Source organism: Fistularia commersonii, chromosome 19 (assembly GCF_037954325.1).
Source record: "Fistularia commersonii isolate RoL2024-O1a breed Wild chromosome 19, RoL_Fcom_v1.0, whole genome shotgun sequence".
Classification (NCBI taxonomy): Eukaryota; Metazoa; Chordata; class Actinopteri; order Syngnathiformes; family Fistulariidae; genus Fistularia; species Fistularia commersonii.
Genome location: NC_141302.1, coordinates 527,501 through 542,500, shown reverse-complemented (window position 1 = coordinate 542,500; position 15,000 = coordinate 527,501). Strand labels below are relative to the sequence as shown.

Below are 15,000 nucleotides of genomic sequence, written 5' to 3'. Positions count from 1 at the left end.
CAGTGTGAGACCAGGAACGGACGCCATGTTTGTAGTTCTCTCCTTGCAGCGAGTTGTTTACAGCGCCTGACGGTGGTGGTGGGTCCAAACCCAGTTTACACCATGTGTTACGTTGCCATGGCAACCAGTCTGGGGTGACAATGTGTGTGTTCGTGTGTGTGATGGGGGGTTCAACACAGAAGGCACCAATTATCTGCCATGACTTGTGACCATGTCCCTCAGCGTGGGGGTCAAAGGTCACAGCCACTGCAGAAGCTCTGTCCAGAAGCTCCAGCAGATCATGGAGGTCCCAAAGTCAAACCCGACATGTTTCTCACCCCTTTCGAACCCTTTAGTAGCTTCTATGAACACATGATGGACCATCGGGAGAACATCCAGACCAGGGGTCTGCTTCCGGGACACGGCTCATTCATTTCACCAACAAGCAGCTCTCACACACACACACACACACACACACACACACACACACGGACCTGTGAGGCCGCCACCGGCTTAGCGGCGTCTCCCGCCCGAGGCGGCGTTAATCTGCGGCGCCAATCATCTGGGCAGGCGTCCGTCACCCTCCACAGGAAGTAATCACCATTAGCCCCGCAGCCTTCACGCCGCTAACGCTTTATCTATACGCCATAAAACCTGCGTGCAGATAAGCCTCCTCCTCCCCCACGCTGACCCCGATCTGAACCGCCATCCCCTGGCACGTCCTTTGGCACCTGGTCCGGGTTCCGTTCGGGCTCCGTTCCTCCCCACGGATCCTTTCCCGTAACCATGGAGACCAGATCTTGCCAAAAAATAAATAAATAAAAAAAGCCAGCCCAGGAAAAATGGCAGTAACGCACGCAGCCAGACTTTCAATGTGTGTGAGGAAAGATGTATGAGCTGTGTGTGTGTGTGTGTGTGTCCGATACAGTTGCACGGCATCACCACACGCGCACACACAGACACACACACACTCCTGATAACACGCATCGCTGCAGTAGCAGTGGTTGGCCACACGGGGGCGCTAGTGAGCCGCCCGTCCTCACCTCGACCTCACCAAGATGGCGGCGGCCGAGCGCTTCCGCAGATAACGAAACCAGGAAGTGTTTGTCCGAGCTGGAACCTGGACGCGTCCGGGCGGGAAGAGGCGCCATGGAGCCGCGGGACGCCGCGAAGGTGGTTTTGATTCGTTTCAGGCGTCCTTTTCTTTTCGTCTGGATGTTTTGTGACGGCGGTTCCGTCTGCTCTCTCCGCTGCGCAGCTGGAGTTCGCGGTCCAGATGACGTGCGACGACTGCGCAGACGCAGTGAGAGCCGCTCTGCAGGGGAGACCAGGTAAGTAACGGGGATCCCCGAAGTAACGTGCAATGAAAACACCCGTGGTCCTTCTGGAGCAATGCTCTGGAGATCTTCCTAGATGTTGTGCGGCGTGTCCAGCATGAGGAGAACCTCAGAAACGCGGGAGCATCAAGTCACCTTCTTATCAGGTCCACACACACACACACACACACACACACACACACACACACACACACACACACACACACACACACACACTCAGGTCAGAAGGTCCAGGAGATAGGAGGGATCAGGTCGTGGAGTCAGTGGTGAAAAACACAGGGGACGAGATGCACGTCTGAGGTTCAGGAACGCACGGAAAACAAAAACTGGAGTCTGTGTATGAGCGTGTGCGTGTGTGTGTGTGTGTGTGTGTGTGTGTGTGTGTGTGTGGTGAAAAGGGAGAAGCTGGATGTTTCTGGAGGTCGTCTTGAGGTGCCTCTGCTATTCTGCGGCGTCTGAAGGTCTTGGGTTCTTCTGTGGACTCGGGTTTTAGCTCCACCTACTGAGGTGGATCCACTGGAGACAGGAGGTCACGGATCCAGGAAGATACAGTGTGTGTGTGTGTGTGATCATGTGAGTCTATCTTCTGCAGATGTGCAGTCGGTGAGCATCGACGTGGCGCAGCAGGCGGTGCTGGTGGAGTCCACGCTGACCAGCGCCGCCGTCCAGGCTCTGATCGAGGGCACCGGGAGGAGCGCCGTGCTGAAGGGCATCGGAGGGTCCGGGCCAGGTGAGGAACCTTGTGAGGAACCTGCCTGACGTTCTCTGCATCAGACACTCTGAAGTGATGAAGCATGGATGAAGGAGTAGGAGAAGAAAGCTGCAGGGTTACCATCGGCCTCATCTGTCCATCACAACCCCCCACCCTAAGCCCTCAACCTTCTGCTAAAACCCTCTGATGGCCCTCTCCTTATGAGTGTGTGTGTGTGTGTGTGTGTGTGTGTTAGACCTGGGTGCAGCGGTGGCCATGTTGTCCGGCGCCGGTCGGGTCCAGGGGGTGGTTCGGTTCCTGCAGCTGTCGGAGGAGCGCTGTCTGATTGACGGGACGGTGGACGGGCTGGAGCCCGGAGCGCACGGCCTCCACGTGCACGCGCTGGGAGACCTGACCGACGACTGCCTCAGGTGAGGAGGAACCGGGGAGGAACCTCCACCACGGGGAGGAAGGTGTTGCGCTTGCGTGGAGAACCTCACCGGCGTTCTGTGTCGAGCAGCTGCGGAGAACATTACAACCCCTTCGGACGACGGCACGGCGGCCGGACGGACCCGGAGCGGGTAAGATCCAGGTTCCTCCTGGTGGAACCTCCTCGGAGAACCTCACTGTCCCCGGATCTCACGTGTGGTTTCTGCAGCACGTGGGCGACCTGGGAAACATCGTGGCCGGACCCGACGGCCGGGCCTCGTTCAGGCTGGAGGACGGTCAGCTGAAGGTAGCGTCTTCTTCTCAGGAAGGAAGCGTGTTCATCTCGCCGTCCTCATCTTTTCCCGGTTGTCCCCACCCCGCCTCCAGGTGTGGGACGTGATCGGCCGATCGCTGGTGGTGGACGCCGGGCCGGACGACCTGGGGCGGGGCGGACACCCGCTCTCCAAGGTGACCGGGAACTCGGGCGAAAGGTGGGTGGGACCGAACCTTCACGTGTGCAGATACTTCTGCGATGTCCAGGAACAAAACGCGACCTTCTCCGAGGGTCCACCCGTCTTCATCGGGCCTTCCCCCTCCTCCTCCCTGCAGGCTGGCCTGCGGGATCATCGCTCGGTCCGCCGGGCTTTTCCAGAACCCCAAGCAGATCTGCGCCTGCGATGGCGTGACTCTGTGGGAGGAAAGAGAAAAGGTTGCCGCCGCCGCTCGGCTCCAGGCCGGCCCCGCCCACCTCTGAAGCCCCGCCTCCCGCAGCTTGAACGGGAAGCCATGGAGATGGCAGGGTGGGGAAATATTTTTGAAAAACCTTAATTCATTCAATCATAATCACATGAAGATCAATGAGTAATCAATCAATACTAAATGAAGGGCTTCCCCCCCGGGTCAGGTGAAGGTTCCAGAATAAAAGCATCAGATCTCTACATGTTCCGTGTCCTTCCATTTTCATGAGAGAAAAATAAATAACGTGGTGTGGGGTTAGCACCTCTGCGCACAGCGAGAAGGTCCCCGGTCGGATTGGATGTTCTCTCCGTGTCTGCATGTGGTCCCTCCATGCTGGAGGTTCATTGGAGACCTTGCATGTGAGTTAATAAAGGTGACGCTTCCCAAGGGAACAAGTAAAATCAATAAAGTGAGTGTGAAATTATTAAGTGGTTAAATATGGCTGCAGGACTAATCCTTGATAAACCACTTGTTGCAGTCACGCTCCCGTGACTGTTAGCGGGAAAGTAGCCAAAGACCAGGCTGTGAACTATGTATCTGACTCTACCCATACCCCCCGAGGCGGAGTGACCCACTTCAAAATGATGAATAACATCGACCCATCTAAAGAATTATTGAGGGGACGCTTTAATATTGAAGATTATATTTGTACATTTTGTGAAGGCAACATTGGAACCTCAGACCATAGATTTTTCTCATGTGAAAAAGTACAAGGCTTTTGGGCTAAAACTCATGTTATTGTAGGTCTGGCCAAGTTCTTTGCACACAAAAACAAAATGCAAAAGTGTTCCCTCAATTTTACGTTGTTTATAAACGATTTTGAATTGCACAAAAAATCCTGATGGAAAAATCCAACAACCAAAATATATATAGTTTGATGTCTGAGATTCCTTGTGAACCACCAAGTTAAATACATATTTTATTCCCCTTGCAATTTATTTATGTTTTTTTCTAATATATTTACATATTTATTTATTTATCTGCTTTCCTTTATTTTCTTTGTCTTCTAGGATAAAACATTTCTCACAAAACTTTAATACTGTTAACTTGTACAATTAAGTGATTACATACAGAACGAATGTCCTTAAGTCCTTTGCTTCCTCATCCCCGGTTAATTCATTGACATTTGATACTACCTTGGCATGTTTGCTTGTTCATATGCTTATCTGTTTATACTTTTTATGTTCAATTACAAAATAAAAAAAGAGTAGTCAAAGATGATTCCGGAAGTCAGAGAGAAACCAACCGGAAGTGACGTAGACGCAAAAAAAAAGTAGGAAATTAAATTACTTTTTTTTTCATGTTTTAAAAACGATAAACCAGTAAAAGTATATTTTAGAATCTGTTCAAATGATTGAATCTTTTCAAAATATAAATAAAATAATCGCCGTTTGTTTACCGCGTTCGCCCCTCCCACGCCCCTCCCCCCGGGCGCGCGGGTCCAGCGCCATGCCCGACACTGAGGCGGAAGCAGCCGCTGCCATTTTGAGCCGCAGCGCTACCTGGTGAGACTCCGCTCCTGTCCCGCTCCCCCAGCCTGCCCGTCCCTCCGCCGCCGCCCGGTACCGAACGGCCCGGATTCGTGTCCGTCGAGTGCGGGTTTGTACGTGTGCGCACCCCGCTGCCGCGAGTTTCGACGGTTCGACGCGGAAAATGACCGTTTTTTTTCTCCTCCGCCGTCGCTAGCTAGCGTCGCCAGCTAGCTAGCTAGCAGTTAGCTAGCTAGCTAACCGTCGAACAAACGGCTCCCCGTCGGTTAGGGCCTCCGCGATTGTTCCCGGTTGGTTTCACCGACAGGTGCCCGGGTCCCGCTGTCGATGTTCCCAACAAATCCAAGGACGCGTCCAGACGACCGGATTGGGGTCTTCGAGATGTTCTATTTTCCGTCTTTATTTCCGAGAGAGACGGCGATGTGTCGAGTCAGCGCGGCGCTGCGTCATCACAAAGCCCCGGTCCGCAGCGGCCGCACACCGACACACACGGGCATCAGACAAGTGTGTGTTCGCACACACACATGTGAACGTTAACGCATCCGTCCAGTTCTGTCCGTTGTCACTTATCTGCAATGACGGTTGTCCGGTACTGGAAGGCCGCGGGGTCAAAGGTCAACCGACGTCCACCGACTATCCGGTGTTCGGTCGCCGGGATTCCCGGTGCTTCGATAACGGATCGGTGATTGATGTAACCCGGGCACCTAACCCGGGAAAATAACTAATATTCAAAATGCATGGACAGCTTAAACGCCAGAGTGTTTGTGCACACACACTCCGACTGCTGCAGGCAGGGTTCGGGACAATAAATGGTTGAAAACAGCTGTTATTGTCATCTCATGTCAGTTGTAATCTAATCTGTCACCGTTGAACTATTTCTTTAAGATAATTTGAAATCTTAATTAGTGAAGATTTGGTATAATCTGCTGTTCAGCAGCAACTTTTCTTATCTGGGTTGTCAAATTAAAGGTAGTTCATTTCTCTCGGGTCTTTCGTTTTTGTATCATTCCTCTGTAATTCGAGTGAAACTGCAGGGATCTCATTTAATCCCACCATGTTGGGATTATTGCGTTTATCCTGTGTTTGCTCCCATTAATCTCTTGAACTAAACTGTGGTGGAACAGGAGTGACCCCAGCCAGAGGCATTTCTGAAAAAGAACTGGCTCAGCTTTGACCTTGTGTGTACACACACACACACATATAACTGTACTGTCCTCATCACTGTGTGTGTGTGTTTGTGTGTTTTCTGTGTGTCCTCCTGTGCGTGGCAGCTGTTAGTCAAGCGTCTCTCGTGTTCCTGCAGTGCCATGGACAAGCGACACACCGTCAAGCTCTTTGTGGGTAACCTGGCGTTGGACACGACCCAGGAGGAGCTGTCGGCCATCTTTGAACCCTACGGCCAGGTGGTCAGCTGCAGCGTGCTGCGGCAGTTCGCCTTCGTCCACCTCCAGGGCGAGGGAGCCGCCGAGCGCGCCATCCGAGAGCTGAATGGACGGGAGTTCCGCGGACGTAATCTGGTGGTGGAGGAGTCGCGGGGGAGGCCGCTGCACTCCACCAAGGTGTTTGTGGGTAATCTGAGCGGCATGTGCACCACCGAGGACCTCCAGCAGCTCTTCCAGACCTTCGGGAAGGTTCTGGAATGTGACAAGGTTAAAGGTGAGCCGCCGCCCGGCCGAAACGTTCAGCTTCTGGGGGGAGGGGGAGTTAAACCACGCCTGAAGAAGGAGTCATTCCTTCATCGTGATGAGATGGTAGGAGCACACAGCGAATCTAGAACGTCTCTAACCGAGGCAGTGATTCATCTCCAGGTGTTTGGTGGAGGGGGGGGGGGGTGTTCACTGTCAAATGAAGGGTAGAAATGTTTGGATTACAGTGCCGTGTGGTTGGTCGACGCTCCCTCACTCCGCATCTCACTCGGCAGGCTACGCCTTTGTGCACATGGAGAACAAGGAGGACGCCCTGCAGGCCATCGAGGCGCTGCACGGCACCTCCTTCAAGGGCCGGCCCCTGTCGGTGGAGCTGTCCAAGGTGCAGCCCAGCAAGCAGGCGCCCACCGGGAAGATCCCCTGCGTCAACTGCGGGAAGCAGGGCCACTACGCTGGCGAGTGCCCCGTGGGGAAGCCGTCTCTGGAGCAGTATCAGAGTCAGGCGGCCGTCCTGGCCGCGGCCGCGGCGGCGGCCGCCGGTCTGCCGCTTCAGGTCCAGCAGAGCGTGCACAACTCGGTCTACAACACGTCCACGTTCGACCCCACGTACGCCGCCCTCACGGGGATCACCACGGGGACGCGCACCGACGGGAACCCGGTGAATCCGGCCGTGTACGGCGCCCTGGCCAGCCAGGTGTACGGCGCCAACGTCGCCAACCAGCTGTACGGATCGGTGGCCAACCAGGCGGCGCTGACATCTGGCGGCACGCAGGTGTACAGCTCCATGACCCCCAACATCTACGGTCAGGTGGCCGCGAGCCCCGTGGCCGCTGCCGCGGCGGCCGCGGCGGCCTACTCCACCCCGGTGTACACGCCGGCGATGGCCAACGCCGTCTACCTGGCCGCGCCGGGAATAGAAATGCCGACGGCGGCGGCGGCGGTCAACCCCGCCTACAGCGTAGCCCCCGCGCTTTACGGCGCCGCCACGCCGGCCTACACTCACATTAGCGCCATGGGTGCAGCGGACCCGACCACGGCCATCTTCGAGGCGGCCAGGCAGGCGCATTACTTCGCTCAGGGCCAGCAGGTGGTGGCAGAGCAGCAAACGGTGGCGGCCGCCGCCAAGTCCGGGGAGAGGGACCGCAGTCCTCTGAGGAGGTCGGCGCCCCTCCTACCAGACCCGGTGATGAAGCCCTTTATCTACCAGAGGGCCAAGCCCCGTCGCCCCCTGTTGCCCACGCCGGCCGGTCGGGCCGCAGAGGAAGCCGTTGAGGCGGCGGAAGACCCCATGGCCAGGTAAGACCCCCCCGCCCCCGCTCACAGGTCCGCCTCTCTCATGTCAAGATTAGAAACCTGTCCAATTGACATTTATGAAGACAAATGACTCTGAATCATGGACGGAACAATCAGTAGAACTGTCAATCACGCCAACAGGTGCAGCCCTGACAGGTGCTGACGTCCTGTCAGCCCTGCGACGGACGGGAACGGGTGTTTGGATCCCCGGCCGTCGGCCCTCCTGGATTGTTTTGAAAATGTCCTGGGAAAATCTATGAAACAGAGAGGAAACTTGTTACTCACTGTGTTTCCACCAGAAATGTCCTGGCGCTCCCTCGTCCTACCTAAACCCTCCTCTCCCTCACCCATCCCTCTCCACCCTCCACCCCATCCCCTCTCATAGGTATTATGCGGAGTACTACCAGCAGCTGCAGCAGTACCCCCAGTTCCAGTACGCCTACCCGCCCCCCAACGCGGTGACGGCCCTGCCTGGCATGCCAGGAGTGCCCGCTGTCCCCGCCATGTCCGCCCAGCCGGTCGCCACGCTGGACGCCCTCAGGCCAGTGGTCGCAGCCGCCATGGCTGCGCCAAGGGTGTATGAGCCGCCGTTGCCGCCGCCCACGCGCAAGGAGGCCGTCCTCCGCCGCCCCGAACTCTCCCTTCACACGCCTGAGCCCCCCTTCCGATAGTACGCCCTCAGCCCTCCCTCTTTGTCCCGACCCACTTCCTCCGCCGACCCGACGCTCGCCACCCCGTGCCGCTCGCCTGTCGGGTTCTGTGTGCGAGTCCGTCTGCGTGTGTGGGGGCGCCTCGGGCGGGGACGGCATTCGGCTGAACTCGGTCCTGTTTGAAATCACACAGTGCGGCCATAGAGACAGAACGCCTCTCGTCCTCGCCCGAGGACGCCGCGCGACCCGGAGGGGCGCCGGCCCCTGGCCCGAGGCGCCCGAAGAAAGGCTCCTTCCACCCGAGATCTTCCTCACGGATTAGCGCCCCGTCGGACGCGATCTCTGTAGTACGTATGCTAATGCTACCCGAATCCTTAGCATGCGGTGCTCCTCACGTTTACGCTGGTGGCGGCTGTCATTAGCTACCCAGACCTCACTTAGCGCTCGCTAGCTACTGGAAGCTAGCTCGCTCACCTGGCTCCGGTTCACGTTCGCTGTGTGTTAGCGTGCTCCCGTGCGCTAGCCGAGACACCTAGCTTTGGTAAGTTGTTTGCTAGCTTGGTTGTTTACAAAAGTAGTAAATGTGGTCGCCTCGCTCCACGAGCCCCGTTGGGTCTGGACGTTTACGTTTGGCGCCTGCTGGCGGCGGCGGCGGCGCCGCAGTCCCCCTCCCCCCATGTGGGGCCGGCGTTCTGTCTCTGTGGGCTCCGGTGAACGGGCCTTCTCTGTCCTCGTGTTTTAACTTGTTTTAACTGATGTGCCAGTCTCACTCAGTGCCAGTACTGGAGCGGCCCGGCGGGCCGTCCCCCACGCCTTCGTTTCCAGAACCTGCTCTGGAGTCTGAGGCCAAATAGTCTTTGTTTCTCAGGGTCCGGCCGGGGCCCGGACCGCCAGTCAGGCAGCTAACTCTAGAAACCCTTTTTGCCTTATGTTTTCACGTGATGGAGCAGGGCGCCGCCGTCCCGCCACTGTGTCTCACAGAACCAAGTTGGAGGCGTTTGTGTTTGTCCGGCCGGGGATCTGAATGGGACACGAGTGAGTGACGGCCGCGGGGGCTCCTGACCTCGCGACGCACAAACACCGCAGCTACATTAAAAACCCACGAAGCACACGGAACGCGTACTGTAACTAGATTTGGACCCTCCTCTTCCCCCCCATCCCCCACCCGACCCCGGCGCCGGACGACACTGCCTCAGCACCCCGTCTCCACAGCTGCCTACCTCTGACCACAGGCCGCCCGGCCCTCTGTAGATAGTGTGTCTTCAGCCCTTCAGAGGCCTTTCTTTCCATTCTCATCCTTCGGGCGGGTCAGCCCGCGTCGGCGAACGGCGCGACGTTTACTTCCTGTTTGGGATCCCCGGAGCGTTGGCGAGCGGCTCAGACGTGCCTACATGTTTTGAGTGAAGTGCATTAAGCGGAGGGATCTCCCATTTTAAGTGCTTTCCACGTTTAGTTTTTATGGTTTTCCGTCGTGCGGCGGAGCGTCCGGCTCTCCCACTGCAACACGTCACAGGGTTTTTGGGTAAAAAGCCACAAAGTGAAAAGCACCAATGAAGCGAGAGCTGGGGCAGTGTCCTCCAGCACCCCCCCCCCCCCCACCCCACCCACGCCCACCCCCACCCCCCCACCCCAAGGCGCTGCGCCCGCCTCCCGCCCCCCCATGCAGCTGCAGGTCAGGTCTGCAGGCAGGCGACTGCCCTCCAACACCTGCGAGCTTCTGGTCTGCAACTTGGAAGGTGTTTCCAAATCATGTAGGGTTTCATCTCCGTTCTGACCCCCGCCCCCCCCCCGCCCCGCCCCCCAGGACGTCCCTCAAACCCCAACCCTTTTTTTTCAAAGTCTGCAGTTTGGTTTCTCTGTTTGTATTTTTAATGTATAAATCCAGAGGCCCCCCCCCCCAGCCTCCACACTTTGGCTCCCAGCCTATATATATTTTTTTTTTAGACCAATGTATCTCTCTGACTGTGGACCTGCTTCCTGCCTCCTACTTCCTGTTTCCTGTCTGCGGGCACAATAAACACACACCGGTGTCTCCCTGCTGTCATCTCTTCTGCCCAGATTCCAGATTAGCCTCAGATTGTACCTCCTCCCTGCCCTGCCGCCGTCTCCTCCTCCCAGAGCTTGGAGGAGGTGGATCCTCTCTGTGTCCTGTATAAACAGTTGCATCCTTTGTAGAACTCTGTGCTCGGTGAAATGTCTGGTCTGTCATGTTAAGACGTATTTTTAGACTTGAGTTTGCCTTTTTTTTTGTTTTTGTTTGTTTGTTTTTTTTTTTTTAGGCGATGGTTAAAAACCCGGCATGCTTTTTATGGACCAGTGTATCCTCTCCATGATACTGATGATAATAAAGAATGTTTTGCTGTTACCTGTTGGAAGGAAGCGGAGGTTTGGACGTCCGTCCGTCCGTCCGTCCGTCCCCCCCCTTGTTCCTGGGCTGTGGTTGCAGAGGGGGGGGTGTAGAGGGCGCTGCTCCGTGTGCTCGGGGTCGGGGTGGGACCGCCGCCCGTTCGCCCTCCGCTCCGTCTGCTCCCCGGGCGGGGCGGGCGGGGCGAGTCTGTTTGCCCCGCCCCTCCCGTCCGCCCCGATTGGATCACTTTCCTTTGGCTCCGCCCCCCGGAGCGGCGGGGAGTCACAGATAGAACGGCCCGTCGCCGAGCATTTCCATCTGTGCGGCCGTCCCGTCCCGTCCCGTCCCGTCCTGGGGGTTCCATGGCTGTCCGTCTGCCCCCTCCAACCCCCCTCCCCTGTGTGTGTGTGTGTGTGTGTGTGTGTGTGTGTGTGTGCGAGTGTGCGTCCGTCCACTCTACTCTCAGACCTGCATGTGTGTCACTTGACGCAACCGACCCCGACCACAGACCCCCAGCAGCACCGCCGCCGCCGGCCCTCCGGCCTCCGCTCTGAACTAACTGTCTGACCTGACTAGGTGACCCGGGACGGCGTGCGTGGGCGGCGGCGGCGGCGGCAACAACCCGGCGATGACTTTTAACGCGATGCCACCACAGCGGGAACTCATTCTCTCTGTCTGCACCTCCAAGGTAAATAAAAGAAAACAGACCAAACCGGAAGCTCCTCCCCCTGCCGACCCTTGACCCCTCGCCCCCCCTCCCCCGCGCCTCTGACTGTGCCTTGAACCCCCCGCCCCCCCACTCCGTACCCCCTTTGCTGCCATGGCAGAGCTGCAGTTCGGGCTTCCTGGTGGGGGGGGGGACGCAGGGCGAGGGGGCTGCTCAGTGTGTGTGTGTGTGTGTGTGTGTGTGTGTGTGTTCATGCATGTGTTCGTGGAGCAGGTAAATAAAGGAAGGTGTGTGTGTGCAGGTTCACATCAGGTGTGTGTGTGTGGGCGTGCCCAGTGTGGACCCGCCCCCTCTCCCTGCCGGCTGGTCGACTCCACCGCCGTCTTCGCCGCCTGAACCCCCCCCCCCCGTTCGCCGTTTACACACACACACACACACACACACACACACACACACAGCCAGAGCGTTCTTCCCGCCGCTACCGCCGCCGCCACCTTGGATCTGGGCTTGTGGCTCCGGCTCGGACTGAGACCCGCCCGCCTGCCCCCCCGCCCCGCCCCGCTGCCCGCCAGCCCCTCCCCGCCCCCCCGCCCGTGGCGTGCCGATGACCGTGTCTGTGTGTCGCCGCCGGACGCCGTCACAAAGAGCCCGGCAAGGCCGGTTCCGACCCCCCCCACCGAACCTCGGCGCCTCCTCGCCCGGACGCCTTCGCCGCCCGCCGGCCAATCAGAAACGTCCTATAAGACGAGGCGGCCTGCAGATTGGCCCAATCTCAGGGGTCCTATAGGACTTTTCTGGTCGGGGAACCGCCGGCTCGCCTGCCGCCCGCTGAGGGCCGCCTTCCACGCCCGGCCGTCCACTGCCAACATGTCCGCCCTGTGCCCGACAGCCGGAGGGCGGAGTCTGACTGAGGGGCGGAGCCTGCGGAGGACGCCGGCCAGGACAGAGGGAGCCGGCAGGTGAGTTTGGACCGGGACAGGAGCCGTGTGTGTGTGTGTGTGTGTGTGTGTGTGTGTGTGTGTGTGTGCGCGCGTGCGCCCTGATAGTACCGCCCAACTCCAACCCTACACCAGTGCCACCCCCCCTCACGGACCAGGACCAGGTCCAGGTCCAGGACTGTATCCTGCTGAGACCCCCTGATCCAGCTTTTCGTCTGGAGGTGTGTTTCCTGTCCCCCCCCCCCCACAGACACACACACTTGTGAAGGCGGGTCAGGGCGCCCCCTGGTGTCCGGCCTCCAGAGGCCCCAGGACCGGAAGCTGCCGCAACCGAACCTTTCAAAGTAAAAGCACCGGAAGCAGCCGCGCTGAAAGCAGGCTTGAACAGGAAGTCTCCCCCCCCCGCCCCCCTCCATGTGTGGCCGCCGCCGCTGGTGTGCGTGCGTGTTGAACGCCGAAGTGACGTCATAGCCCGTCGGACCCGAAAGGTCGCGGCGCGTCCTGAGCCTCCAATAAAAGCTCTGCACCCTCTTCCGGCCGTCCCGTGTCTTCAGTGCGCTTGCGTGCGTCAGATGACGCAGATGTTTGGCCGGGAGTCCGTCCGCGGCGACAGGTGCACCGGCAGGGCCTTAAAAAGCCCCGGGGGGGGCGGGGATGGACCGGGGGGACCGGAACCCCCCGCGCCTTTTTAGGCTCCGAACCCGACACCCGCGCCTCACGTGTTCCAGCCTTGACCAGGGAAGCCGCCGCGGCCAGCAGGGTCTTTGGCAGTGGGAGCGCCAGCCGCGCACAGACGTCTCTGCCCCCCCCACCCGACCTCCGCCCGGCACCGCACCGCCGACCCGCACCGCACCGCAACTCCCCGCGTCTTTCTTCCCGCCCTTGACTTCCGGTGAGCTGCGCGGGACGCGCGTCCTGACGGAGGCGGCACGATGACGGCCGTGGAGCCCACGATCACCTACACCAACTCCTACACCATCCACCATGAGGAGGCCTACATGACCCAGGAGGAGGACTGGGACCGGGACCTGCTGCTGGACCCGGCCTGGGAGAAGCAGCAGAGGAAGGTGGGTTGCGGGGGTTGCGGTGGATGCGGGGGGCTCATGTGCCGCCGCGCGTAATTACGCACGGCGCGCCGCCGGATGTAACCTTTCCGTGATTTTCGGTGACTAACCCGGGAGCGGGACCCGATGCGGGGGTCCGGGGGGTCCGGGGGGTCCGGGCTGCACCTGGTGTCCCGGTCCAGCTGGAGGAAGGGCCGGCGGGATTTATTTTGGGCTCTGGAACTTTCTTAGTGTTGTCTTTCACCCCCCTCCCCCATCACCCCCCCTCCGCCAAGACAGGCTAAATATAACCCCCCCCCCCCACACACACACACACACACACACACACACACTACCCGCCCGCAGCTTGATCCCAACCCAACAAACTAATCAATAATCGATAATTACGCGTGTATCCATACCGCCGGGCTGCTGTGGCACCGGAAGTCGGTTCAACACGTCAATAAAGTGGACTTCCGGTCGGATGTGAGGTTTCGGATCAAACATCATCCGCATCTGTTTCTAATATCGATTATTATTAATTAGTATTCATATTGGTCACCTCAGAGAAGGAAACGTTGCCAAGGCAACCAGTTCAGACAGGCGTCGCCATGTTTGTAATTAACTGACCAAATTGAAATGGTTTCTGAAGACCCCCCCCAGGGAGGGGGACCCCCTTTGACCCCAGACCTGCCGTCGGCCCCGGGGCCAGGAGGCCCGTCATGGCCGCCGCCCGCTCTCCAGCTAGCGTGCTAACATGCTAACACGGGCTTGGTGCTAATGGACACCTGAACTCGCCGCAGTGGAACATTTAGAACCGGGTTCTCCTGGAGTTGGGGAGCAGAGATGGGGGGGTCAGGGGTCAGGGGTCAGGGGTCAGGAGGGGGTTCTGCTGGTCCCCCCTTTGAGGAACCTGATGCTACCCTGATGTCATGCTAGCTCTCAGGAGCCGCTAGGGTCACAGCCAAGGAGCGTCCACACAAGAATTAGAACTTCCTGCAGGATGGATGGATGGATGGATTAGAAGATGGATGGATGGATGGACAGACGGATGGATGGATTAGAAGATGGGTGGATGAGAAGATGGATGAGAAGATGGATGGATGGACGGATGGACAGATGGTGCTGCAGAGCGTGGACAGATATACAGCCGGCTCGGTTTCACCCGCACGCAAATAAACATCTGCACCAAAATAGACGCACATCACTCTGCTTCACTTCACTCCTCTGCTTCACTCCCTCACTCTTTCACTTCACTTCTTCTCTCCTTCACTCCCCTGATCAATCTATTGCAACACAATCATTGATATATTGATCTGCTATCCAATCAACCACAAAATATCATCACCATCATCTCCTGTGAGTGTGTGTGTGTGTGTGTGTGTGTGTGTGTGTGTGTGTGTGTCGGGGGAACGTCTTTTTCCTTTCATGCCCCCCCCACACCTGTCAATCTTGTTGGTGTAAAATGACCCCGAGGGGTGTCACCCCTCGGGGGGGTTTGGGGGGTCACGGCGCTCTCCTGCCCCCCCCGGCATGTGCTAGCCGTCCCAAGGAGCTGATATCAGCCTGTATATTTAGCCGGAGCGTCAGCGGCCGCTGTAATCGATCCACCACGACTATTTCTCCTCCACAAAATGAAAAGTCAGCAGCGAGTGTTTGTCAACACGTACGGGCGGGAGGGGGTGGCGCCCCCTGCAGGACGGGGGCGGAACTGCGGGGCCCGGAGATTCAGGCGGAGACGTGGAGGAAAGG

At 58.3% G+C, this 15,000-nt stretch overlaps 3 protein-coding genes and 1 long non-coding RNA gene across 10 annotated transcripts in view; all 4 read left to right on the top strand.

The window, feature by feature from the left end:
• The first annotated feature begins 1,017 nt into the window (after nt 1-1,017).
• On the top strand, nt 1,018-3,374 carry ccs (copper chaperone for superoxide dismutase). The gene is made up of 8 exons (XM_086165317.1): nt 1,018-1,152; nt 1,238-1,310; nt 1,909-2,046; nt 2,264-2,438; nt 2,528-2,588; nt 2,666-2,743; nt 2,824-2,927; nt 3,046-3,374. Exons 1-8 carry the CDS (start codon nt 1,129-1,131, stop codon nt 3,188-3,190), a joined length of 798 nt encoding a protein of 265 aa, XP_086021443.1. The 5' UTR covers nt 1,018-1,128; the 3' UTR covers nt 3,191-3,374.
• A 1,270-nt stretch (nt 3,375-4,644) lies between these two features.
• On the top strand, nt 4,645-8,600 carry rbm14b (RNA binding motif protein 14b). Of its 5 annotated transcripts, none has more exons than XM_086165296.1 (4): nt 4,645-4,679; nt 5,936-6,320; nt 6,586-7,606; nt 7,989-8,600. In XM_086165296.1, the coding sequence occupies exons 2-4, from the start codon at nt 5,972-5,974 to the stop codon at nt 8,272-8,274; spliced, it is 1,656 nt and encodes a 551-aa protein (XP_086021422.1). In that variant the 5' UTR covers nt 4,645-4,679; nt 5,936-5,971; the 3' UTR covers nt 8,275-8,600. The 5 variants fall into 5 exon arrangements, with proteins under 5 accessions (XP_086021422.1, XP_086021426.1, XP_086021423.1 ...); XM_086165300.1 differs by having other exon boundaries at nt 7,745-8,600; XM_086165297.1 differs by having other exon boundaries at nt 4,653-4,679; nt 5,968-6,320.
• Nucleotides 8,601-10,701: 2,101 nt separating this feature from the next.
• LOC147223224 (uncharacterized) lies at nt 10,702-12,736 on the top strand. 2 transcript variants are annotated; one of them, XR_015107542.1, is made up of 3 exons: nt 10,702-11,288; nt 12,157-12,226; nt 12,456-12,736. It is a non-coding gene; the product is annotated as an uncharacterized LOC147223224 (long non-coding RNA). The 2 variants fall into 2 exon arrangements; XR_015107541.1 differs by lacking the exon at nt 12,456-12,736 and having other exon boundaries at nt 11,159-11,288; nt 12,157-12,315.
• Nucleotides 12,737-13,106: 370 nt separating this feature from the next.
• Nucleotides 13,107-15,000, top strand: part of actn3b (actinin alpha 3b) — a 15,556-nt gene continuing 13,662 nt past the window's right edge. For both annotated transcript variants that reach the window (XM_086165288.1, XM_086165287.1), the window contains exon 1: nt 13,107-13,272. In XM_086165288.1, the coding sequence (XP_086021414.1) occupies nt 13,138-13,272 (135 nt within the window). In that variant the 5' untranslated portion in view covers nt 13,107-13,137. The remainder of the gene's footprint in view (nt 13,273-15,000) is intronic.

What these genes read in the sequence shown, in the direction of transcription:
- ccs (XM_086165317.1), top strand. Translation starts at nt 1,129, where the DNA reads ATGGAGCCGCGGGACGCCGCGAAG. An exon ending in CGCTCTGCAGGGGAGACCAG is followed by an intron (nt 1,311 to 1,908) that starts GTAAGTAACGGG and finishes TATCTTCTGCAG; the next exon opens with ATGTGCAGTCGGTGAGCATC. An exon ending in ACCGGGAACTCGGGCGAAAG is followed by an intron (nt 2,928 to 3,045) that starts GTGGGTGGGACC and finishes TCCTCCCTGCAG; the next exon opens with GCTGGCCTGCGGGATCATCG.
- rbm14b (XM_086165296.1), top strand. Translation starts at nt 5,972, where the DNA reads ATGGACAAGCGACACACCGTCAAGCTCTTTGTGGGTAACCTGGCGTTG. An exon ending in GGAATGTGACAAGGTTAAAG is followed by an intron (nt 6,321 to 6,585) that starts GTGAGCCGCCGC and finishes CTCACTCGGCAG; the next exon opens with GCTACGCCTTTGTGCACATG. An exon ending in GCGGAAGACCCCATGGCCAG is followed by an intron (nt 7,607 to 7,988) that starts GTAAGACCCCCC and finishes CCCCTCTCATAG; the next exon opens with GTATTATGCGGAGTACTACC.